This window comes from Lissotriton vulgaris, chromosome 9 (assembly GCF_964263255.1).
Source record: "Lissotriton vulgaris chromosome 9, aLisVul1.2, whole genome shotgun sequence".
Lineage (NCBI taxonomy): Eukaryota > Metazoa > Chordata > Amphibia > Caudata > Salamandridae > Lissotriton > Lissotriton vulgaris.
Window position 1 is genome coordinate 394,257,419 of NC_141697.1, and position 25,962 is coordinate 394,283,380.

General features: G+C 43.8%; 1 protein-coding gene across 1 annotated transcript in view; it reads left to right on the forward strand.

Annotated features, from left to right (window-relative positions):
- The first annotated feature begins 13,200 nt into the window (after positions 1–13,200).
- Positions 13,201–25,962, forward strand: part of EML1 (EMAP like 1) — an 899,863-nt gene continuing 887,101 nt past the window's right edge. The window contains exon 1 of the mRNA XM_086937774.1: positions 13,201–13,344. Coding sequence (XP_086793900.1) covers positions 13,314–13,344 — 31 coding nt within the window. The 5' untranslated portion in view covers positions 13,201–13,313. The remainder of the gene's footprint in view (positions 13,345–25,962) is intronic.

Genomic DNA, 25,962 nt, shown 5'->3' on the forward strand with positions numbered 1-25,962 from the left:
ACGAGTCCCAAAATTAAAGGTAGGCTGCCAAAAACAGAATGGACAAAATTCGGGAAGATGCCCAGAACTGTTTCAAATCGTGTTAACAGTCCCCAAAAAATTGTCTTAAATACATGTGCGATGACACTGGTATCAGACATGTTTAAAATTTTGCGTAACATTTCTGCGAAATGCACGAGGCAATTTGTCGATAAAAGGGTATGTATCTCTGCTGCTGTCCTTGCAACTTGCAGATCATACATTTCTTTGGATGAGGTCAAAGGCACAGTTGTCTGTAAAAGAATAGACTTCATTCTGCTTAAAGTATCAATTCGAATAGAAGAGATATTCACATATGGCCATATTGCCACCTCCATGTCTGGATTGCTGTTTGGATACAATACTTGCATACAGCAAACGACCCTGGAAGTAACAGTTACGAGATTGCATTCTCCTGGCACCATTCCACAACAGCTGTGGTCAGTTATTACAACGTAGCTACCGTTGGAGAGTTGTCTGAAGAATGGTTCTATCTGTGTTGCAGGAGTGCCTTGCAGGTGACATGAAAGGTTGTTTGAAGACCCTTCGCAGGCTCCATGCAAGTTAATACCTTGACACAGAAGTGTACCGCTTAGTGATTTTTTTACAATTATTGCCACTAAGGAATACCTCCTTTTTCCATTCACTATAACATTTGTGTGTGTAAGGTAAATCCCAGGTTGATTTGATGTATCCTTTACCCAACCTTTCATACTGGCCTGCTGGTATATATTCTTGGCAATATTTAAACCGGAAAGTTGTTATCGGAATTGTCATTGTTCCGTGTATCATCCATTCAATGACAGGTCTCTCTGACATTGTCAATGGTAATCTCTCAAGTTTTTCAATGCTCAGAATTGCATAATCTGCTCCTTTTTGTGCCAAACTGATTTGTTTATCAGTAAGGTTAAAGATAGAAAATAATGACGTTATGTTGATTAGAGCCATGGCATGTAGCCTGAATGTAGGTTTTGCAACGTCCAGCCAAGCTGTACAATAGAACGCAATTGGGACTGAACATGTTGTAACATTAGCAAGTCTTGCTCTATTATATCAAAGGCAGATGATACAATACTGTCCACTGAATATATTCTGGAAGACAGAGTCGTTAACCCATTGTCCACAACAGAAAGTGATTTTTCCAAATTTATACAATCAATTTCTCGTATTTTTTCTGCTGTTTCAATTTGCATTACTTTCCAAGCTTCGTTGTATGCAGCGTATATACCGGCCGCTATGAAGCATTTTTGATGCTGTTTGCGAGGTCCCATTATGAAATCTCGCAAGTCAGCACCTTCTTTAAGTAAAGTCAAGTGTTGCTTAATTTCAGCCAGTGTGGATTTCTGTAGCCACTCAAGGCATAATTTCCCTACACTGTATGTTGTAACTATCCCTGGATGTTGTCTCTGGGAATATCTTGGGTCTGGCCTGGTCATTTTGAACCCCTGTCGTTTGTTCAGGAATCTATCCTGACAGTTGTTTGTGTCTGTGGGCCAGATCAACCATTTTTTCCAATCAGGATTTGTTCTGTTTTGGTGAAAAATATGGGATACGTCTATTTCCACATCCGTAGTACTATTGCCATCAGGTATGGGCTTCGGAATAGATGGTTTATTTAAGTCTTTTATCTTAGCTAAACCAAGACAAGTAGTTTGTTGAATGGTATCATTCAGGAATATTACTTGTTCTGGGATCATGCAGGCTCTAAATAATGATTCTAGACCTTGTACCTGCCAGTCTTTTGTTCCCAAGATGGTTTTTGTTTCAATGTTGTTTTTTCCAAAATTCAAAACCAAATGTTGACATTTTGTCATAAAATTTTTCAGAATAAATCAGTTTAGTATTTGTCAACATTGTTTTCATTCCTGTCTTATTTAACATTTTAAAATGAAACGTTTCTGGATCACTGTTGTTAAACCCTGAGAAGTATGGAAATTTCTCAAAAAATGTCTTCAAACTTCCTTTTGGAGGAGTTGGACAATGTTTCCATTGATTATAAGTAAAAAAAATTCTCGGTTGCGCTGATTTATGCAAATAGTGATGACCATAGTGATTGTAACAGTATAATTCTTCATAATTTGATGAACCCTGTAAATAATCATGTTCAGTAAATTTCGCTGACATTACTAAATCTGACATCATATTATTAATATTTTCAAAGTCCCAATCATCAGAAAAAGAACTTGGTATCACAAAGTCACTTAAGGAAACCTTAAACTGATGTGGATACTTCAAGAGCTCAATCGGCCCATAAATATCATAGTCAGTTCTGTCCCATGCTATACCCCCAGGTATTGGGTTGGCTGTGATGTTTACTGATGATAGTTCTCTTTTTTCCTCAATGTGAGAGGATCTGTGAGACTTTAGGACCAAGTTGATGTTCTGACTTGCTGTGTCCATTGTACTATATTTTTCATCAATGAATCTACCCAAACATAAAACCATGATGAGCCAAAGCAGGAGGAAAAGTACACCTAACCCAATCCAAATTCAATCCATGGTGAAATCATATGTTTCTTTTAGTTGGTGAAAAAGCTCGGTCATTTTTTCTTTGAAAGTTTTTGTTGCTGGCTTGTCTCCCTGTTCACTTGGATCATCGGAAAAGTCATCAAAGTTGATAAAATAGGCAGATGCAGTTCTGTCAATTGGTGGGATCGCTTCCGGATTTCCATTGATTTTTGCATTTTCTTTTGTTACATTTGTACATTCTGATGCTACATTGTTGTAGATTGGTGTATCATCACGAATTGTTGCAATTTGGGTTTCAAGAGGAACAAGTTCCATGGCTTTGTTGCATAGTCCCTTTTTATTTACTGCAGGTTTATCGAATGTGATTAGTCTTTCAGTTTGAACCTCTTGGATTGTAGCAAAGTTTGGTCTTCTGCTATTTCTTGGTAGTCCACTGGGCCTGCTATTTATTATCGGCCACATGTTTGTGGTTTCACCAGATCGATGGAAACAATTCTGTTTTCCTTTTTACCAGCAAGTGGCGGTAGTACTACTGATCTTGTTCTGCTGACAGCTAAGACAGGTACTGCTTTTCTGTAAGAAGGCCCAAGTTCCTTCTTCACCGCGATCATTTCTCTGACCAGATCCCCAATCTTTGGAATCCAGACAGGTCTTAATGGGACATGTGGTTCTTCAGTGGTTGTTGGCTTACTCTTTATGTTACTTAGACTCTTTCTTGTTCCATTCAAGTCCTGTAAAACAGCCAAACGATCTTTGATATCCAAAGTTTTTTCTTCTACCACTGAAGTTTGACGATCCTGATCCTGGATAATCATTCTAGTACCAAACAAAAGTTCGTACGGACTGACACATCCTAGAGAATTTCTTGGCATGTTATTAAGACTACGTTGGACACTTATTAAATGTTTGACCCACCCATCACCCGAACCTAATACCCTCGCCGTTATAGATTGATTTATGTCACGTTTTTTTCTTTCCACTACCGTATTTCCCTCTGGATGGAAGGGAGAAGAGTACCGCAATGCAATGCCCATGCTGGTCATGGCCTCTTTGTAAGCTCGAGAGCTAAACGCAGGACCCTGGTCAGAATGTAGGATGCCAATTGCGTATGTGCCGATAAAGACTTGCAAATCTTTTATAACAGTTCTGACGTCAGCCGAGGGCTGGGGCCACATCCAAATGAATCTCGTGCAGGAATCCACTGCGACCATGATATATTTATAGTTGCCATCCCTTTGTAAAGGACCACAGTGGTCCAGGTAAACACATGCTAATGGTTTATCTGAGATTAGAAGGGGCGTCTGCGCTGGTCGTTTTACCGTTGATACTTTCATTCTTTGGCATATTTCACATTCTAGAACATAGTTCTTAGTTTGTTTTCTCATGCGTGGCCACCAATATCTCTGTTTTAATAACGCTGTTGTGGCGGAAATACCAGCATGTGCAGAAGCTAGCCCTTTGTGTGCTGCTAAAATAAGTCCTAATCTGTGTTCCATGTTTGGAATTGCCCTATTCCCCACTCCAGGGATTCGAGCAAATGGAATATTATTTGCATCTGTTATGTATGAATATTTTACTGGAAAGCCTTTCGGGAGTGTTTTTTTTATCATCGTTTACTGAAGCACTGACAGCTTGCATTATATCGCTGTCTATTTTTTGTTTTTTGACGGGGTGATAGCAGCTACGGAAGCCGTTTGCACAGCTACCTTCATGGCTTCATCAGCCAATGAATTCCCCGCAATGTGAACGCCATCACGTTGATGACTCAGTGTATGTATCACGTGAGTCTTTTGTAGTTCTTTCTGTTAAAGAACTATTTGTTCCCAAAGCATTTTATGCTTGATTGTGCGACCTTTTGCATCTTTGTAGCCGTTCTGAACCCAGTTCTGCAAATATTCATTGTAAGATTGAACGCAGTAATATGAATCACACACTATTAGTGTGGGGAATTTGTGATCTGTATTTTCAAGCGCCATCTTAAATGCCAGAAGTTCAGCTCGCTGATCTGTACAATCTCCTAGAGATTGCGTTTTAGTGACCAGTGGTCTAAATTTTCCTTCGTGCCAATGACCTTTAACGATCGTGCACGCAGCACTATAAGCATGTTTACCCCCAAATGCGGGTTGTGCTGATCCGTCTGTATATATTATACAGCCGTAATGTTCCAGAGGCAGGATTTCGGTCGGCAGAGGACATTCGTATTCATATTGGAGAAATTCTTGTGTTTTTAAATTAGGATAAAATTTGTATACTACGTCTGTTGCAGCAAGAGAATTAACCCATTGTATCCATCTCAGATGTAGAGCTTTAGCATTCGGAATGCTTGCCCTTGTTACTGCATCTAGGGCAGGTACTGGTGTAACGATTATTATTAGTTTACCTTGTGCCAGGGCTCTTTCTTTTGCTACAGCAGTTTGAACCGCTGTCAGAGTGTTTTCTGTAGAACTGAATTTCATTTCAGCTTGTGTGTACAAATGTGATTTGTAAGCTATAGGTACAGTTTCTCCCTCATTAGAGGTCAGGTATGTGAATCTGCATCTTCCTGGGATGACTCGGATTACAAGTTGCGTACGTTTTCGCGAGTTTGCAGTTTTGTTTTAGCTAACATGTCTGTCTGTAATGATCTCAAAATTTCTGTGTGTTTTTTAGTCCAATGTATTGGTTTGAAATCAGGTTTTATTAATTCATAGAGAGGTTTAACCCTCTCTGCATAATTTAGAATGTATGTTATGTGGTGTAATTTTGTTTGTATTCCCCTGATGAGGGGTCAGTTGTGGGATGTTAATTGCTGGTTGGACTGTTGCAGTCCGCATGACATATTGGACCAATTGTCTATGTATTTTAATTAAAAGTTTTAGCAGAGCTAAAAGTTCCACGTTCAACATTTTTTCAATGTCTGGGTGTGGTGTGTAGCTGGCTAGAACCGGCCACGTGGCTCCTGGTCTACCTAGTGGACCATGCCTGGTGATGTGATTTTGATGTTTTAGGGCGCCTTTAAACCAGAGCAGGTGCTCTTGGTATGTTAGTGGGATTTCAACGTCCTTGAAAGGAGTGTATTCATCCGGAGGTTCCTCTATTTTGTAATAGTGGAAATCTTGTGTCACAGCGTGTGCTGCTGGAAAATGTATTCATGAATAGAATACCTCTGTCTGCCGAAACTCATGTGCATCTATCACGAATATGACTGTACCACCTCTTGGTGATAGTCCATTTTCTATAAGTTTAAGAGTTATAGTTCTTCTTACATTAACCGAAATGAGTATAACATTTGGGTCATTTTCTTGGATGGTTGTGTCATCCGCTAGGAGTTGAGCTGCTAATCTAGCTTTCTCCCTTTCATCGTCACTTTCCCCCATTTTACTGAAAGAAAGATTTTTTGTTGCAGATCAAGTTTCAAGGAAACAAAGATTAGGTGCACAATATTTTGGAACACAGTATCCTTCAACGTTGACTATACCAAAAACTAATACATAGGATTCTCATCCTACTAAGTTTCGTCGGATATTAACCTTTCACCCACTCCACACGTCTATTGGAGTTTTTACAGGAGAAAGTGGTCTGTGTGAAAAGCACGACTGAGTTACTCTAGTGTCTTGCGTTAGATTAACGCCTTACCAAACGTTGGGCGCCATGTAGTGTAGTTCCTATATTCCCAATAGGCTCTGCGCATTGGAATAACATAAACAGCAGTGTAGACGTAGGACTGAGGTCATCTAGGTCTCTACTGACTATGTTAGACTTAATTAGTTTTGCCAGCTAGCTCAGAGATCACTAGAAACTTTCTCGAATGTTCAGGAAAGAGTTAACCGTCCTGATTTAGACAAGAAGGGATTCGTTACTGACAACCGCATAAACATGACAACTTTGCTCCCTCAGAATAAAGAGTGTATCTCTAGAGTTGTGTGAAAACAATAGACAGCTATTTCACTCAGTCAATCGTGCATGCTTAAATTTCACCAGAGTGCAGAGAAATAGAGAGACTGGCGTTTTCAATAAAAGGTGTTATTTTATTGAGCAGTCTTCTTTCTCATGCAAGAGAAATTAATTGCCACAATTGCAATACTCATCATAAAGTAAAGTGCGTACAGTAAAAGTAGTATTATGAAATAATACTGTAAAAGCATTGATATGGTTTCTTAGCCATATGATACTTTAAAATGGATAAAATATATACATACATAAAAACATTGACTAACAAACTCAACTGATGCTTCTACGATACGCCTACCCCGGTGTACCTGACCTAAGTCTAATACGTGGGAAGGAGTAAGTAAGTTGCACTTTTAAGTTAAGTTAGGTTTTTTGCCAAGTATCTGAATCAAGAATTCTCTCTAAGGTTTTAATCAGCTCCGTACCTTGGTTATAGAATGAAGGAGGTCTTGTATCTTGTTTCTCAGGACTCGATCTCCCAGCAACCCGCAAGGGTTACTTGGGAACGCCGGAGCTGGATTTATCGGCGTGAGAAAAGGCAGCTTCTCCAGCGCGTCAAAAAAGGGAGGGGTGGCTTCCTTCGGCTCTGGCAACAGCTGGGCTCTCGGACAAGTAGAACGTCACTCTGCTCCCCACCACCGTGTGTTTGCTTAAGGCAACGTTGGTATATTTATACCTGAAAGGGGCAGGGTTTGACGTAAGGTTGGACATAAGACCTCACTAAGAACTAACAGTTCTTCCTGGACTCCAGGAGTTCTTGTGCAAATCAAAACAAAGGCAGGGGGAATTCCCGGGCTGCTGGAGGCTTGGTTTGTTTAAAGAACGCGTTGTGCTTTCTAGGAGTCTATGGGAGTAGCCTTGCCGTGCTTTGGACTGCATGGGCTATTACTAAATATGGATATGATTCTTATGCCTTCATAAGGATACTGTTTATTATAACCACATAAGGGCATGAATCGGGAATATCGAATTAGGGTCCTAGATAGAAATACAACAAAGTTTTTTTACATTTTTTTTATTTGATTTTACTTTCCATATCCCGTTGTCTCTCGACCCCCACCCCTACCTAGCCCCACTGCTGTTACATGTGCCAGCCGCACCTGAGTGTAGGGAGTGTGAATACTGCCCAAACAAGGGGGAGCCCATCAAATTTACCCATGACAAGGTCTACCCTGCCATCTTGGTCAGTGAGAGTGATCTCAACCAAAAAGGGGAACCTGAGGAGGACTCATATAGGGGGTCCTCGGGCGTAGATTGAATACATAGTGGAAAAAACTTCCCCTCTCCTGCTTTGCTGCATTCCAGAGCACACACTTAGAGCACTCATTTAGGTGAACGTTTTTCAGAAATGCAGTGTGAACATTAGCTCGTGGAGCATGGACTGCATGGATTATTGTTTACTAGGGGAGTGGGGTACCCCAGATATTCCAGGTCATAATCGTCCATGTGTTAGGAGCAGCCACAAGAATAAAGACAAACACAGGATATGGTCCATATCAAGCCCGCTTTCTAGTTAAAGTACCAATATGAGAAGGTGTGCTTTGTTTTAATGCTCAAACATACTCTGAATAGTGTGCTCAACTGTCCCCCCATAAAACCATCTCCCGAACAGACCACAAATACATAACTGTCCCAACAACATAAGTAAAAATAAGAAAATGGAACAAAACATATTGTAGGAACATATGTTTATCATGGGTTGATTGACTAGGCAATTGGTGGGAGAAATCCTAAATAGACCAGAGAATGCTGCTTCATGATGAACAAACATTAACAAATATAAAGTGTCAAGGTGAGGTGCTCTGGCAGGTGAGCCATCATCAGCCTTAGCACTGTAGGACAGAATCACAGGCATGATGGCTTGCTCGGGTCAGCAGACCACCTTCTCTGTGATTGCTTTTAAATAAAGCAATTTTTTTCATGCATTCTGTTTTCCTAAAGGAAAACGAGATGCTTTTGAAAAAAGAAAATTAAAGTGTTTACAAACTTTTCAAGATTAGGCAATGGCACCACTGCCTACACTTAAATAAATTATGGGTTTGACTTTCCCACCTTCTATTTCACCTTATCAAGGTACCATCAATAATGTATTTGTTTCTGGAGTTTCCCCCTTAAGGATCAAAGCTTTGTTTTTAGAAGCATTCACTTTCAGAAAATGCAAGTCAACAAGATCAAGTATGGTAATGTCTTCCTCATTACGCAAACAGGGCAAGAGGGAATAATATGGGGGCAAGCATTAGCCCCGTTTTAATAGATTTTCCGTTGGAATTACAAATGATTAGCTCCCAGCCAGGATAGGCAATCAAAAGGAGGCTGATAGCCCTTTAACTTCTGCCTTTGTTTTGAGCCCAGCTGGAATTGCAAATAATAAAGCCCCCTCACATTCACGTTGCTGCTCGGAACGAAAGCAGACCCTGCTGAATTTCGTTTGAAAATTACACCGAGATGAGTTCAGCATATTTCAGTAGGGCCCAACTTCTTAGCAGGGTGAAGGCATCCACCCTGTGAAGAGTGGGTAGGCACTGCCTACCTGCGTGCACCCTTTCCCTGAAGAAACATCTCTTAAATCCCCTTTACTTTTTCAATCTGGATTCTCACTTATCCCTGTCGTCTCCAGCAACCGATAACTTATTTTTGCATTTTGCAGGTAGACCCTCCCTGAAATACCCCAAATCATCCCCTCAAGATTAAAGTTGTGACAGCAGAAGTTCCACCATACTGGCAGACTTTCTGCAACCAAAAAGCAATTTCCAAGGGTTACATTGTGACAATGTCAATTCTGACAATCACGAGTGGCAGTTTAATTTCCCCATTTGCTTTTTGGGCACCTAAAATGAAGTTACGTGCGCAAATGCTTTCTAAATTGGGCATAATGGGCTTGATTCACAAAGGTAAATATCTACATGTGTATTTACTCCTGTATATATTTACTGCTACGCCTAAGTGTAAATCTCTACTTCTGCTTTTCACTAATTTCAAGTAGAGGGTCACACCTAGTTATAGACTTACATGTTTCCATCCACTCAAGTGAGGAGTTGGAGTTTCCTATCATTCTTCAGTTAATCTAGTGATTTATTGGTGTCACTCAGAGCTTATGATGCGTTTTCGACTGCACAGCAACATTTTGGAGAACCATCACAATGGTACGCTTCAATAGGTTTGCAGATGCTGACAAGTTAGACACCTGTTTAGATTTTCTTGGATCCCAAGATGTTTTTTTTTTTTAAATGAGTCTGACTCTCTTCTGTGTGGCATCTGAATCTATGGCAGATCCAGGGACAGCATGACATTCCAATTTGAATTGCATTTATATAGCACTTACTGCCGCACCCACTCACAACCCTATAGAACCTTTCATATACCCACTCCCACACAACTATTCACAACCCCATTTGAGGCATTGAAGTGCTTTACATGAAATAGCACGCTAATCCGGAACCCAAGGTTAGTGGTTAATCCAGTGGTTAAATGCTGTAACTGTGATTAGTCGTGCTCTCTAAAGAAAAAAACATTGCATGCATTTACTCCAGTTGCTTTGTGGTAGATTATATTAGTATCAGTTAGGTGTATTCATTAATGGAGCTATTTGGTTTCAAGTGACTGATTGGTGAGATAGAAAGGCTGGAGGAGATTTTAATCATTGTTGGATTTCAGAGATAGGGTTTTAAAGCAGAAGAAGTTCCTTGAAATGAGATGTTTGCCTTTTTCAGAAATACAATAAGAGAGAATAAGGCAGACATGCATAAGACTTTGATGAGGCTATACTAAGAAATAGAAAGCATGTGGAGGAGGATGGAAGGTAAGAAGAGGGTCACTCTGAAGAAAGAAAGAAGAGAAATCAAGCCTAAAGGAATCCGGTGGAATAAGTCAAATTCAGTTTTTTCATGCCGGGCTTTAAGAGTATAATGGTAGGCAGCTTTCTGATATAGCAAGCAATCTAAGAATGGAAGCTGTAGCAAGAAATCTGAGGATGTAAGCTGTAAAAAGAAAACATTATTCAAAGCGCTCTACATCCGGGGTAGACAGCTTAAAACATGCAAGTTCAAGTGTATACATCACTTAAACATTAAGAGACTAGCCTACTGAGTGCCACTCTAGGACAGCCCTTTTAAACATAGTCTGGAGTATGGCAACCTTGGTACAGGGTCTGTACGCTGCACAATGCCAAAGTATAGTTTAAAAACGTCCATGCAATGGAGACATATCTTCACAATTGTCACTTCCTGGATATAAGGCCCTACTTCAGAAATTGAATTATCGAAGACACTCCAAGTCACACATCTTCTGAGCGGCGTCTTTCTTTTTCTTACTTCTTTCTTGTGTTTCTTATCTTCCATGAACTGTTCTTCTTTATCTTGCTCCCTCTCTCTGGGGTTGGATGAATTTCACAGGGCAAAGGATGGGATTATGTGATGTATATTCAGACACTGAAAGGGAGATTCTGTGGCAGATATATTTTGGATGCACAATATTGGATTTGGGTATCTAGCAGCTGTCATACCTGAGATATTTTATTTGAGTATTGTTTATTTTCAGATTAGACATATTGTCCCTGAAGAAGGACTAGTTGTCTGAAATGCATTGGGCATCTATTGAATGTATCTAAAAGGATAAGAAATGGTTTCATATTCCTTAAGTAATGTTTGGAAAATGACCATAGAAATAGAGTGAGGAACAAATGCTTTTATTTTAAATTAAAGTAAAAATGACCTCATGAATCTCGCAGCACCTGATTAATATTTCGAAAGGCTTCAGCCACCAATATTCACTGTGAACAGGGATTATATTGTCCATGACATATAATGCTGATTGCGCTGTATTGCTGCATGTATATTGTGCTTACTACCTCTATGTGGGAAGCTGAAGCACTTACATGCATGAGTAGCATGCTACACCATGTAGGGTGTGTGGTTGGGAGAAGATGGTCTTTGATTTGATCCTATATGGACTGTGTTTCCATGTCATGCGTGATGACCACAGAGGTGCAGTTACCGTCTTATGGGACGCGGTGCGTAGCAGTGTGGTGGATGAGTAAGTGTGAGAGAGAGACGCTCACGTGTAAGGTTTTCAGTATGCTGGTAGCTTTGAATAGCTCTATAGGTTTCGATGGTATTTCTTACTATATAGTTTACATGGCTGGGATGTCCGCTGGCCTTGTTTCTGATTCCATATAGCGAGTGAGGGCTAGATTGAATATACATGTGGCCAGATTCATCTCATGTATGTGACAGGCCCCATGTAAGTAGAGTATATGGCTAGTGAGACATTGGCAAGTGCTAAAAACATGGCAACTAAAAGGTTTGTACTGCTAACTGGGGGGGGGGGAGAGAAGGGCTGTTCTTCTAGATGTTGCTTGGAGTTGCCCAGCACATGCTAACTTTCTCTTTCAACCCTCTCACTAGATGATTAAGGGTATTTTAGTATTTCTTGCAGTACATTTCACTCTTCATCAAACCAGTCTATCAATAACTACTGTCACCTGGGTCTTAAAAGCGACATCCCCTTAATAAATATTGCATCCACTCCCGTAAAGTCAAAAGTCCCCCTGGGATGCGTGTCCAGTAAAACTCCCAGGGCAGGGAGGCTAACAAATGTACCCACCAATGCTCAGTTGTTTGGTTTTCTGTTCACTGGTAGCTTTGGACAGCTCTGCAGGTCTTTGTGGTATTTCTTATGATATAGTTTACATAGGTGGCTACTGCATTGGCTTGTCCACTGGCCTTGTTTCCGATTCCAAATAGCGAGTGAGGGCTAGATTGAATATACATGTGGCCAGATTCCTGTCATGTATGTGACTGGCCCCATGTAAGTAGAGTATATGGCTAGTGAGACATTGGCAAGTGCTAAAAACATAGCAACTGAAAGGTTGTACTGCTAACTGGGGGGGAGAAGGGCTGTTCTTCTAGATGTTGCTTGGAGTTGCTCAGCACATGCTAACTTTCTCTTTCAACCCTCTCACTAGATGATTACGGGTATTTTAGTATTTCTTGCAGTACATTTCACTCTTCATCACATCCCCTTAATAAATATTGCATCCTCTCCCATAAAGTCTAAAGTCCCCCTGGGATGTGTGTCCAGTAAAACTCCCAGGGGAGAGAGGCTAACAAATGTACCCACCAATGCTCAGTTGTATGGTTTTCTGTTCATTGGTAGCTTTGGACAGCTCTGCAGGTCTCTGTGGTATTTCTTATGATATAGTTTACATAGGTGGCTACTGCACTGGTTTGTCCACTGGCCTTGTTTCTGATTCCAAATAGCGAGTGAGGGCTAGATTGAATATACATATGGCCAGATTCCTGTCATGTATGTGACTGGCCCCATGTAAGTAGAGTATATGGCTAGTGAGTCTTTGGCAAGTGCTGAAAACATGGCAACTAAAAGGTTTGTACTAACTGAGGAAAGAAGGGGTGTTCTGCTAGGTGTTGCTTGGCGTTTCCCAGCACATTCTTACTTTCTCTTTCAACCCTCTCACTAGATAAGTAAGAGTATATTAGGATTTCTGTCAGTACAGTTCACTCTTCCTCAAACCAGTCTATCAATAATTACTGTCAGCTGGGTCTTAAAAGCGACATCCCCTTAATAAATATTGCATCCTCTCCCATAAAGTCTAGAGTCCCCCTGGGATGCGTGTCCAGTAAAAGTCCCAGGGGAGGGAGGCTAACAGATTTACCCACCAATAGCAGCTCGCCCTTTTGGCAGAGAAGCACATTCTTTCCCTGTCATCCCCGTGGGAGGAGCCAGGCCTCGAACCGTTCCCATAAACTCCCGGGGCTGGGCAGATGTACACAGGAAGGACAGCGGTAAATATTTAGCCCTTGCTGCCGGACCTTGCGGAACACGCCCGGCTGCCTTTTTCCTGTGGTTTATCAAGCACTGCAGAGCAGGACTACTTTCAGATGATGTCAGACTGCGAAGGACCGGCCGTGGGTAAGTGCCAAGTGTATATTTATCACTGTCCCCTGGACTACAGTGCGGTCTCATGTTGCAAATTAATGTACTCGGACGGGTCGATTGGGTACGCATGTCAGACCAGGGCAGGCAGGTCTGTGAGCACGTATGGACTTACTCCATATCAGATTTAATTTGAAAAGAAATGGCATGTTGGTGTAGGTCAGGGGGAGAGGGAGTTTTGGAGCTGACTGGCACAGCACGGCGTGCCTGGTTGAAGTCTGCCTGTCTTTCCTGGCAGTCTATAAATGGGAATGCAGGATCCGCCGTCTTGAAAATGTGCGCTGTGGTCGTGAAAATAATGTGATTGTGCATCGGGCAGGCAGAAGTGCATTGATTTTTCCTGCACATTACAAGAAACTGTACAAACGCAGCACTTCTCATGCGGTGCTATGCAGACATCTATTTATACATTTTTGGACATGATGATCTGTAGGTCCTGGCATCAGCCGGTGGGCTAAGTTTTCACTGCGTGGGTCCAAAATCTGTCTTCAGTGTGTGTATCCTGATAAAATGCCCTAAGGTGGTGTCACGCCCTGAAACAAACACACACATTCGTCTCACCCTGGAAATACACCCTTAGAGGGAAACGGCAGTCAAAAAAAGTTCTTGCAGGTGTGGACCAACGAACATTTATTCTATTCAAGTAATTATATTATTTTGTTTTGTGTCTGAGAGTTCTTGGCTCACACATATATAACAGTATGAGAGAGAGAGAGAGAGAGAGAGAAATATATCTGTCTGTGTATATGTACATGAATCTATTTTGCTAGTTAGATATATATATATATATATATATATATATATATATATATATATATATATATATATATATATATAAACTATTTTCTTTTCTATCTTATTCTATATATATGTATGTATATATATAATATATATATATATATATGTTTTAAGTATCATGGGTACATGTGAAATACAATGAAAATATGTGAGCATATATACACATATATGTGTGTCTGTGTGTATGTAGGTTTCACCTTCCATCTTGTCTGCATCATCACAGCCTGAAAGTAGATTACACAGTGGAGAACTAGCGCACTGTATATTTTTTAGAGCGTTTGTAAAGTCCGAGCAGTGGGAAACAGACCTAGTAACAGTCCAACCCTTGACTCCCTGTTTCAAGGCATCTCTCTTGTGATACTCCGTGTATACAACATGTCCTAAAATCCTGGATCCATGGAAGTTTCTTTCCCAAAATAAACAAAAGAATGTTGCCAAAACACTTTTATTTCGGAGTGTGCCATAATGTCATCTGTTGCTGTAATCTAAGGCTGCCTGGCATCCCTCATCAAAGGTTGGATCCATGCCTAATTTTCATTCTAACCACTTACTATGCATATTTTTCAGGTAAGCTGCATGCAAATACATCTAATTTCGATATAATGCAAATCTGCCATTTATCCGGCCCTCATGAACCAATGCTGGATTTCACTCGATTTAAAATTCAGAAACACCCGTACTGCCATTGAGTGCTCCCGGATGCGGTTCAAGCAGAACAAAGCAGGACTCATGTTTTCCGGCTTTAAGAAATCGATCACTATCCTTAGTACATTCTAAGTTCTCGTGTTTGCATTCCGCCTGCTTCAGCATAATGCGAGACAACCTCCTTTGGCCCGGCAGCAGACAGTTTTTGCAGCCTGCTAGACCTGATGTCATTAATTCTTCAAAAAAATACAATGAGAAGTGCAGCGAGCAGAGGTTGGGTCTGGCCCTTTCAGCCATTGGCTTTCATGTATTTTTTCATAGACTACAATAGCTTGAATGGGATGTCCATCAAGCCCCGACATTATGGACGGTTATATTGTCTCATTTGTTTATTCATCAGGTTTTGGTGACGGGCATCAACTAGTTCTACTGCAAATGCAATATGACATGCAGCTCGCAACTGGGAACTATGGTGTGTTATTGTATGTATTTACATCGCTGACACAGCAACATATTAATTACTGATGTATTGACATTTTGTTTAGGGAGTGGTCTCTGGATGTCTAAGCCTATCATTTAGCCAACGTGTTATTCTTTATTTACCTTTGTGCATTTATTGCTTTTGCATTGCTGCCTTGTTAACATACTGTTGGGAGTTTTTTTAGTTCACTAAGGAAAGATGTGTGAACACATAGCCCTTCTTAAAGTATGGCATACATATTTCCTTTTAGTCTGTATATCCCTGCTATTGCTGTATTTCGATTATCATCCTATTACAACTAAAACCCTTTGGCTAATACTTCATACATACTAAATATATGCTCAATTCAACCTCCATGACAAATATATGTATACATGTTGCAATATTTCAATACCATTATGTTTAACTATCTTCTCTTCCTCACACTTCATAAGACATTTCCTTTGCATTTGATACACTTTTGCTTTCTATTCAAAATGGATGTATGTCGTTACAACACATACTTTTACAACGCATACCTTTACAACGCATTTTTTACACCGCAACATTCATTACAACGCATTCCATTACAACGCATGCCATTACAACGAATTCTTTGAAACTACCTTTACAACGCATTCCACTACAACACATACTACATTTACAATGCATACCATTACAACGCATACCGTTACATTGCATGTATGGTAAGTATTGGATAGTGTAGGGGTAAAAATTACAATTCTAACTCCAAGGGGGTGCAACAGTAGGGTAAGTGTTGGATAGTGAAGGGGTAAAAATTACTATATGGCTGAGATACCCGCCACCCCCTCTCAACACAATCCCAAAAAGGAAGGGAAACCGGAAACAGTTCTTAAAGTTTTTTGGATGTGGGATGGAGTGACCGTCCCGGCCGTATTTATTAAAACAAAAATTAAAACATTAAACGTTTTCATGTTATGTACAATTTCATTATCACATTACGATGTTTGGCTAACCTTAACATGATCTCTAATACAGAGGTTCTCCTAGCCGAACTAGCATCCTACAAAAACATTCTCTAAGAACACTGAAATTGTACATCCTAACGTTTAAGGGCCAACGGCAAGGTCATAACCGGTGTCAAGATCCCTAACCAGACTTACCCCTCCCACTTAGGAGGGGCGATGGCACAGGGGCTTACCCAAGTGCAACTACCAACAATTTCCCTTGACTTGACGGGGGCCCCTTAAGACTCGACGCCATTTAAAGGTCGTTCGAACACTTGTGTGTGGTATCTAGAAGGTATCGTTGACCTCTCCCCACCCCACACAACTTACCGCATCTGCCGTCGCAGATGACACTGGCCCCGGGAAATTCCCCAGGAGGGGGCTGTAACCCCTCCTACAAAGGAAGGGGCCTTGACCGCCTTTCCTTTCCTTCCGGCGACCCGCCCTTAGACGGGACCGCCTCCCACTGAGGGGCCAATGGCCACCTCTCCCGAGCGCTCCCATCCGTGTTGGGTGACGCCCACTCATAGGGATCTACCAATTAGTGCTCACCGATCATGACCTTACCGCCACAGGTCCGGATAGTTGACCGGCTATCCGGACCCCCCACAAAACTCCTACCTAAAGGTCATGTTTTAAAGATTTTAACCAGGCTAGGAAGTCTCCTATGAGTAACTCATTCCCTGCCCTCGACAAATGCACACCATCCCCCAGATACATGCTGTCATCATTAATACAATTATGCGAGATTGAATGCAATGTCTTGGAACGGAACAACCTACTCACTTTGTTATTCAATTTTCTAACGGAGTGATTCAAAGCAGGGATCGAGATAGCCCCCCGCCACACTCTTCGTGGGATCACATGAGACCAGGCAATTAGGCACCCCGGAACTCTCCTTGCTAACCAACTTACCGTGGAAAGCATCGTCTCCAGGAGCAGTCGTCTACCGGTGGTGACCAAATCGTTGCCCCCCAAATGTACTATGACTATGGACGGCGGTGACCTCATCCGCTCTAACAGGCCCTCAAAATATTCCTGAAACTGGTCAATACAGAGACCGCCCCTCCCGTAGAAGGACACTCTGTACCCGTATTCCCCAGCTACGTGAATCATGTCACATGCTTTGAATACGTCTGCGGCCCGTCTCACGTATGAGTGGCCCACGACCCACACCTCCTTCTTCACAGCCGGTGACGTGCGACCGCTGGCCTGGTGTTGGGTCGACTGCTCAGTCTGCCCTGCCGCGTAGGCTTGCGCAACTGAAAACAAACAAAAGACAAGAGGCGTGAGTACATGAATACAGCATCACAACATGTGCAATCGCACGTACCTCTTATAACAATTGGAGGACCAGCGCCCCACACGTTTCACTTGTTCTACATTAAGACCCCTGGCTGTTGCTTCAGTGGCAGCCCCTATACGAAAGGAGTGGGTCCCAAATTCGCCCGGGTCCAAGCCCGCTGCGGCAATGGCCATTGCAAGCACCCGTTGAAACTGAAACCTCGTCAGCGGGGTGGCGTCTGCATGCCTCAACAATGTCCCCCCCCATGATGCCACTCTCCGTGCTAGGTAATCTTCTAAGCACTGTACCGGACACATGGATGACTCGGGGTTCCTGCGAATGATCGTACAGTCCCCCCTCCCATCTTGGTCGGTCTTAGACCGGAGAAAGGAGACAATCATCGCGTCCCCCCTGACCTGAACATGTTCTCTGCACAGGCCCCCCGACACATCCTGTTTGTTCCTTGCAACCAGCTCACTAACTCTCATAGCCCCGTGAAACGCCAGCGTAAATGCAGAACGGAACAAACAGGTCTCAAAAGGGGACGAGCATGTGTTCGGGAGTGTGGCCAGTAACAGGGACAACCTGTCTAGACCTATCGGTCGCCTCATGTCTACTCTGCGACCCTCTAGGCGTTGCCACCCACGCAGCGCTTTCTGTACTGTAAACGACGCTGTTGGGTCCAAGATGCCATGAGCCCTGGCAACAAAGGAAATGGCGGCTCGATGCCTTTGGGCCGTAGCCACCGATTTCCCAGCCCTATGTAAAGACATAAGAAAGAGTACTACCCACTCTTCCTGACCCCAAAGACCCCCTCTCTCTGCCCCCAAAAAGGCTAAATAGGCCCGGAACGCCCCTTCATATGCCTTCCTTGTCCTGGGTGCTAGACTCTCTCCCACGAGGTGACGAAGTTCGGGGCACCGAGAGACCAGAGAGCTTCGGGGAAGGGTGCCGGCTCCGGGTCCGCTGAAGGGAGGAAACCCGAGAAAGCCTGCATGTGAAAACGAGACAGTGCGTCAGCGGCCTGATTCATTACTCCCGGGACATGTTTTGCTCTGAAAACCACGTTCAGTTGCATACACAGTAGGACAATTTCTTTGAGCAGCCTCAAAATCAATTTACAATGGGCTGACTGACTGTTGATGCATTCTACTACGGTCATATTATCGGACCAAAAAACGACAGAATGATCTCTGAAACCTTCTGGCCAGGTTCTCAGGGCCACGAGAATGGGAAATAATTCAAGGAAAGCGATATTACTCGTTAGCCCCTTCTCGTGCCACCATAGGGGCCATCTTTGAGCAGACCAGTTCGTGCCGAAGATGGCGCCGAAACCTATGCTTCCTGATGAATCCGTCCATAGCCCAAGCTCTTCCGAGGACACGGCTGGCTTGTTCCAAACGACTCGGCCATTGAAGTCCGCCAGGAATGCTAACCATATCCGCATGTCCTGGCGGACCTCAGCCGATAACCTCGTGCGATGATGACCCTCCTTCAGGCCAATCATCGCCTGGGCAATGGAGCGGGAAAAAGGGCGAGCCATTGGGATTACTCTTAAGGCAAAATTCAACTTCCCCACTAATTGTTGCAACTGATGCAGTGTGACCTTGGGCGTATTTAAACATATTCGGAGGGCTGACCTGAATTTCAACACTTTGCTGGCTGGTAAACGGAAACACCCCTCCCTTGAGTCCAACTCGATCCCCAAAAACTCGAGGCAAGTCGTGGGACCCATAGTTTTACCCGGTGCCAACGGCACGCCAAAATGACCCATCAACACACAGAATTCATCCAAGGCCTGGGCACACTCGGGGTTTCCGGCGGGGCCAAGGAACAAAAAGTCGTCAAGGTAGTGCATTACATTTCGAAAACCCGTCTTCTTAGTGAACACCCATTGCAGGAAAGTACTGAATTGCTCAAAATAAGCACATGATATAGAGCATCCCATTGGCATACACCTATCCATGTAAAACGATCCCTGAAACCCGAATCCCAAAAGACGCTGATCGTCTGGGTGTACCGGGAGCAACCGGAACGCTGACTCGATATCTGATTTCGCCATCAACGTCCCGGGCCCCAGGCGATTCAAAATGGCTACTGCCTCATCAAACGATGCGTATCGCACCGAACAAACTTCAGGATCAATTGCGTCATTTACCGAAAGGCCGTGTGGAGCAGACAGATTATGGATCAGACGAAACTCCCCTGGGTCCTTCTTGGGGACCACCCCTAACGGAGAACAAACAAAATCCGGAACCGGGGGTACACTAAACGGGCCGGCAACCCGTCCCCGGTTAACCTCTTTCTGAATTTTTTCCTGCACCACAGATGAATGTTGTAAGGCGGAAAGCTGATTCTTGCAAATCCCTACACCCTGAAAGTCCCCCACCGGGATGCGGAAACCATGTGTAAAACCGTTCCGCAGCACCCCGGCAGAGGCACGATCCGGGTAATCACTGAGCCAGGGGATCATTGCCAAGGTATCAATCGGGGTTGGTAAAGGCGCCCCTCGGACTACATTAGACCTGTTTGGCGCCTCCCTTACCCCCATTCTCACCCGTTCTGGCTCTGCACGATGACTCAGGATGGGATGACCCACACGTACCACATTCGTGTCTAAATTTACAGGACCCCGGAGGCCTGTTACATTTCCCTCCCCTGTTGAAGTTATAACAGATACCCTTTCTCCCGGTATTACCTGCGGGCCTCGACTGGTCGTCGGTGCTCGTACCCGGTCGAAAGGGCGACCCCACATTTTGGCGGGAGTGATCAACAACATTGCTCCCGACCAATGGCATTCTTAACATTCCCGACTCCTTCATTTTATCCCACGTTAAAGAATCGTAACAATCCCAGGTCAAACTCTTGTTATGTTCCTTTTCTTTCCTGAACAGATTATCATAACAAAACCAATGGTTACCTTGATACGCCGTCGAGTAACCCATAATCCGTGATTGATAAACGGGAAACTCAGGAAGCAACTCGGGCCTACGTTCCCCCAAAATCGATGTAAAAATACCCCAGGCATTGCCCCAGTTGCCAATGTTCTCATTTACCTTGAAGGCGGCCATTTTTGCGCGCCAAACACTCGGATGCATTAGGTCCTTCTGACTTTTTACATGCTCCACATCATAATGATCAACAAGCAAGGAAAATATATTCACGTATTCCCCTGCCCAGATCTTTTCCTTCATGGCTAAAGGCACATGTTGTCCCAATCTCTCTCTACGAGAGGGTGCTGACTCGTCCCGTGCAATCGGCAACGGCCGCTTACCTGAACCGGACGCAGCTTCTGCCGCTTGCGGCTTGTCTGTCCCTGCCAACGGTGCAGCCACTCTAGCTGCCTCCTTCTTCTCACGAAGCCCCTTTATTAGCGCCTGAGCTTCGGCAGCCGTGGCGCCATCACTGCTATCCCCCAACCAAGCTGCAAGCTGTGCTGCCAGCTCGGGGGGCATATCTTCCTTAGGTGTCGGGGTGATGACAACGGGGATTGGATTCCCTTCGATCGGTACCGGGGTCGGCGCCTCGAGCGGGGCAGAGGGCGCCGGGACATCTCCCCCGGCTGGAACCCTTCTCGGCCTCTTAGGTCTCCCTCCAGCCGGTGGTTGGCCCGATCCCTCCTCCCCGTCTCGCTCCGCCAGCCGCCTCTTTATGTCGGACATATCCTTGAAGAGGGCCCGAACCATCTGTTCAGTCGACATTCTCTTTGCGCCTTTCTTGGGCATCTCTAAGACGAAGTATCTAGAAGACAAAGAAAAAGATTAAAACGCTCAAAATTGGCTCTTCGTTCCGTCCCGAGCTCACGTGTAGCGAGGAGGTGCAGCTTCGGAGCACAAGAACAAGAGGACGTCTTCTGGTCTTGCGCCTTCTTTTATCCGTCTTCAGGGCGGGCGAAAACCCGCCCCTGCCCGCCCCGAGGGCGTGGCTGGCTGCGTCGGTGTCTAGGCCAGCCCACTCTAGGGCGGGAAAAAAGCGCGCCCCGGCTACGCCGCTTCGGGCATACCAGCCGTGACGCGCCTCCCGCCCCAAAATGGCTTCCCGGGGGGATCGAGGCACTCATCCATACGTTCGGGGGGACCGAGTGGTCGCCCCTTTCCATTCTAACTCCAGGGGGTGCAGCAGTAGGGTAAGTATTGGATAGTGTAGGGGTAAAAATTACTATTCTAACTCCAGGGAGTGCAACAGTAGGGTAAGTGTTGGATAGTGTAGGTATGCGTTGTAATGGTATGCGTTGTAATGACTGCATTATAATGACATGCGTTGTAGTGGTATGCTTTGTAGTGACATGCGTTGTAATGGTTGCGTTGTAATGGCATGCGTTGTAATGGATGTTGCGTTGTAAAAGTTTCATTGTAAAGGTAGTGTGTTGTAAAAGTTGCGTTGTAAGTGTTGTTTCCCATTCAAAATAGTTCTTCTAATAATGATGCAATGCACACCACATCATACAAAACAAAAGTACATGCCATAACAAAAAAATTCAAATAACATACTTCCAACTTTATCTCATAGAAAGTTACCAATTTCTAAAAGCAAAATCAATTGATAGACGAACCTATTAGCTTCTTTGTTTTCATTTGATTTATTTGTGATACATCAGATGCAAATTTGGTGCTTCTGCTAAACGTGGTTGTTGCCTGCCAAATAATATCACCTCTGTTCATCCTCATGTGATTCACAGTATAATTTAGCTGATTTATGCAGTCTGGCAAACATTTTTAATAACAGATTTGTTTTTGATGCACTCTTTTACACAACATTTTTATATAGAATCTGCATTTTAAACAATTTCATTTCATTAATTTCCTATGAATTAATGCAAGTGATGAATCATCTGATCTACCCTTTTTGCTTGCTGCCGCCTACACTTGAGTTGTTTACTTTTCCCCTGCACTTTCCAACAGTAACCAGCACAGACATTCACTGTTTTGATGCCACACCACGTGCTGCAAGCCACTTCCCAAAATACAAACAATCATTGGCATAGCCAATAGGTCTCGCCTTTGGGACTTTATAAGTGTTTAGTTATCCAGCACAATATCCTTGGTGCAACAACATCAACTGTTGCATAACTAAACAATTATAAGGTCCCAAAGGCAAGACCTATTGGCTATTCTAATGTTTTACCAATGTGTTTTGTTTTGGAGTCGAGCGGATGTATGTGGTGTGGAGTTGAAATTTGAAAATTGGATTGAAATTTGTAGGTGTGGAAGTGTGTGGTGAAATTGTGTTGTGATTGTGCTTAAGTGATGCTGAGGTGGTGCTGTGCTAATGCTGAAGTGGTGATACGTTGGTGCTGAGTTGCTGCTGAGGTGGTGCTATGCCAGTGCTGAGGTGGTGCTGCACTGATGCTGTGGTTGGGCTGCGATGGTGCTGAGTTGGTGCTGAGCTGGTGGACTGATGCAGAGGTGGTGCTGCACTGATGCTGTGCTGCTGTTGTTGAGGTGGTGCTGTGTTCTTTTTGAGGCGGTGCTGCGCTGATGCTGAGTTGGTGCTGCACTGGTGGTGGAGCACTGATGAGGAGTCAGGGGGTGCTCTGCTGAGATGGTGCTGAGGTGCTGAGGTGGTGCTGCACTGATGCTGAGTTGATACTGTGCTGGAGCTGAGGTAGGCTTAAATGGTGGTGTGCTTGTGCGGAGGTAGTGTGGAATGATACTGAGGTGGTGCTGAATGATGCTTTGGTGGTGCTCAGGTGATAAATGTAGTGGTACTTGTAGAGCGTACGAATCACCATGAGGCATCTCGGCACTTGTACAAATACCGCTGAGGAACCCTTCATGGCCTTTCCCTGTGAAGTGCCCACTCCTGGGCACCCCCAAGATGAAGCCAGGTATCCTAGCGTTGTTGGGGCCATTGTGGAGATTAAGCAAGCTATTGCCCAGAGTTGCAGAGTGGCACCGAGGCGAGAATTATCAGGTCTGGGGAAATTGAGCCCAAGAGCTGTCGAGGCAGGAATTGAACCCTGGTCCCGGGCCAGACCTCTGCATCAGGGTCTGCCGCTCTAACCATTGAGCCACACTGCTCCATATGATGCTGTGCTGGTGCTTGAGTGGTGCTGTGCTAATGCTGAAGTGGTGCTACGTTGGTGCTGAGCTGCTGCAGAGGTGGTGCTGAGCTGATGCTGAAGTGGTACTGCGCTGATGCTGGGGTTGGACTGTGCTGTTGGTGAGTTGGTGGTGCTCTGGTGCTGATGCTATTCTGCTGTTGTGGTGGTGGTGCTGTGTTATTTTTGGGGTGGTGCTGCACTGGTGCAGAGGTGGTGCTGTGATGGTGCTGAGAGATGCCTACATCCAAACTAAACATTAAATATGTTTTAGAAAGGCTGGGAGGGGTGGGAAGGAAGCAGTTATTTGTTACATATGCTAACGTTTCTGAAGTAGCTGTGTTTAAATGCCAAAATTGTCTATTGTTTAGGGAAAAGGATGTAACTTAATCCCCCTGAGCAGGCAAATTTCGTGGAGAGACAGACCGACATTTGAAAAAGGCAGAGACAGTGGAAAAAACCAGTGAGTGGGGCACAGAGAGGTAGAGACAGAAGTGAGAGGTGACTCTTGTTTAATAGGGGATATCTAGTGAATGTCGTCACAATGTATTTTACAGCACAGCAATACGTCATTTAACCCGTTTTGCTTTCCTGGGCCCAGATCGTGATAGGATCTTGCTGTATGTTTTTTTATGTGGACAGACGAGGGGGCTGATCGTAAAGTCAGGCATGCTGATGCAAAGCAAGGAGGGGAAGCAGCTACAACTGTAAAGAGCATCCAGTGACAGAAGACATCCCCTCTATTAACTTGAGTCTTCTAAGCCTGTCTTCTTGAGCGTTTAGAAGGTGGCTGGTGCTTCTTTCAGTCGGGGAGAAGCGGACATTGAAAGAAGAACACAGAACAGGGGCAGGGAGGGGCAAAGAGAAAAGCATACAGTGCAGGGGAAAAGCATGTATGACAGCAAGTAGCACATGAAAGTAACAGCAACACGGGAAGCAGGGGAGAAGTACACATGGGCAAGTACAAAACAGCATGACGGGAGGTGGGTGAGAAGTACACAGATACACAGAACATGGGGGTGTGCATCCAGAGGGAGTACACAGGGAACAGAAGGCGACGGGGATGATGACTAAGAAGTGAAGGGGGCGGGCCGCGCGGTCATGAAAGTGATTGCGCGCCACGAGCGATGTGCTTAATGAGCCATAACGAGAAAGGAAAGCCAGATGGCATCTCTGGTCGTAACTGTGCGGTAACCGCACGCTCTAGGCCACACAAAAAGCTGTGGTCGGCTTTTAAAGCCCACTCACTAAATGTCTCGCTAGCGGAGCACATGCGCTGGCTCAGGCGAGACCTAAAAACACCCAAGATATACATCGTTGCACATAGTGTCAACTTACTGCACTAGTATTTGTGCCAATTGTACTAGTACAGTGGACACCCATCCCTGAACCATTTCCTGGTATCTTGCTCATACCCTTTAATTACCACACAATTTCATTCACCCAGCGCCTTGTGAGTAAAATGATTTTTATTGCTGGGTGGGAGTTGCATGGGAGGGTGGTGGAAACAAAAGTGTCTAAAAGGCTATAGGTTGCTGTGTATACCTATACAGTGTGCTGACTCTCTGTCTGTGAGGGTACAGCATACAGATACTAATGTTGTTTATTTCAAAGATGGACCCTGCTTGCAGTTGGTGAATCATTGCAGCCTATACATGCACACACACATGCACATATGCATGCACACAAACATACACACACTTCACCTAACAAAACGTCAGACTTTTTTGGTTTTAATGATAAGAATACTTATGGTGAAGTTAATATTGTTCACCTGATGTCAACAGGACATAGTTTTTGTCACTTTCTAGGCTTTCCCATTTCTAATCCTTAGTTTTAACTGAGTTAAATTAACATGACTGCAACTCCCAGAATGCACTGATTTTACAAATTGATATCCCAGGCCTGGCACAAGATGCCCCTTTGATGGAGCCATTTGGCAAATCGAGAGGACAGTTATATCCTTCACCTTATAAACTTACATGAGTGGCAGACATGTGCCAGGCAACATAAAATATGCGTCCATTACACAATTTGAGCTCAGCTGGGCATTGTATGAGGTCGAAACTCTACGTATACTGTATCTGAATCTCACAATTAAAGCAATATCTTGTTTCTGAGACATGATAAATGGAAAATCGCATGTCTGTCTTTTGCTTATGTTTCTTGCTTCATAAATAAGGGTTTCCACAAACCTTCCATTCAAATAGTTCCCTTCATCCGACAGAGAGACAAATAAAATAAAAGTATTTCATAAATGGTAACCGACCCTGCAAATTTAATTGTTTCTGTTTATCATTCAATTTCCTTCTGCTGTTGCTGCATTGCTCAGCGATTGGTTGTTCATTATAATTTGTGTTTTTTTCTTTCATGATTT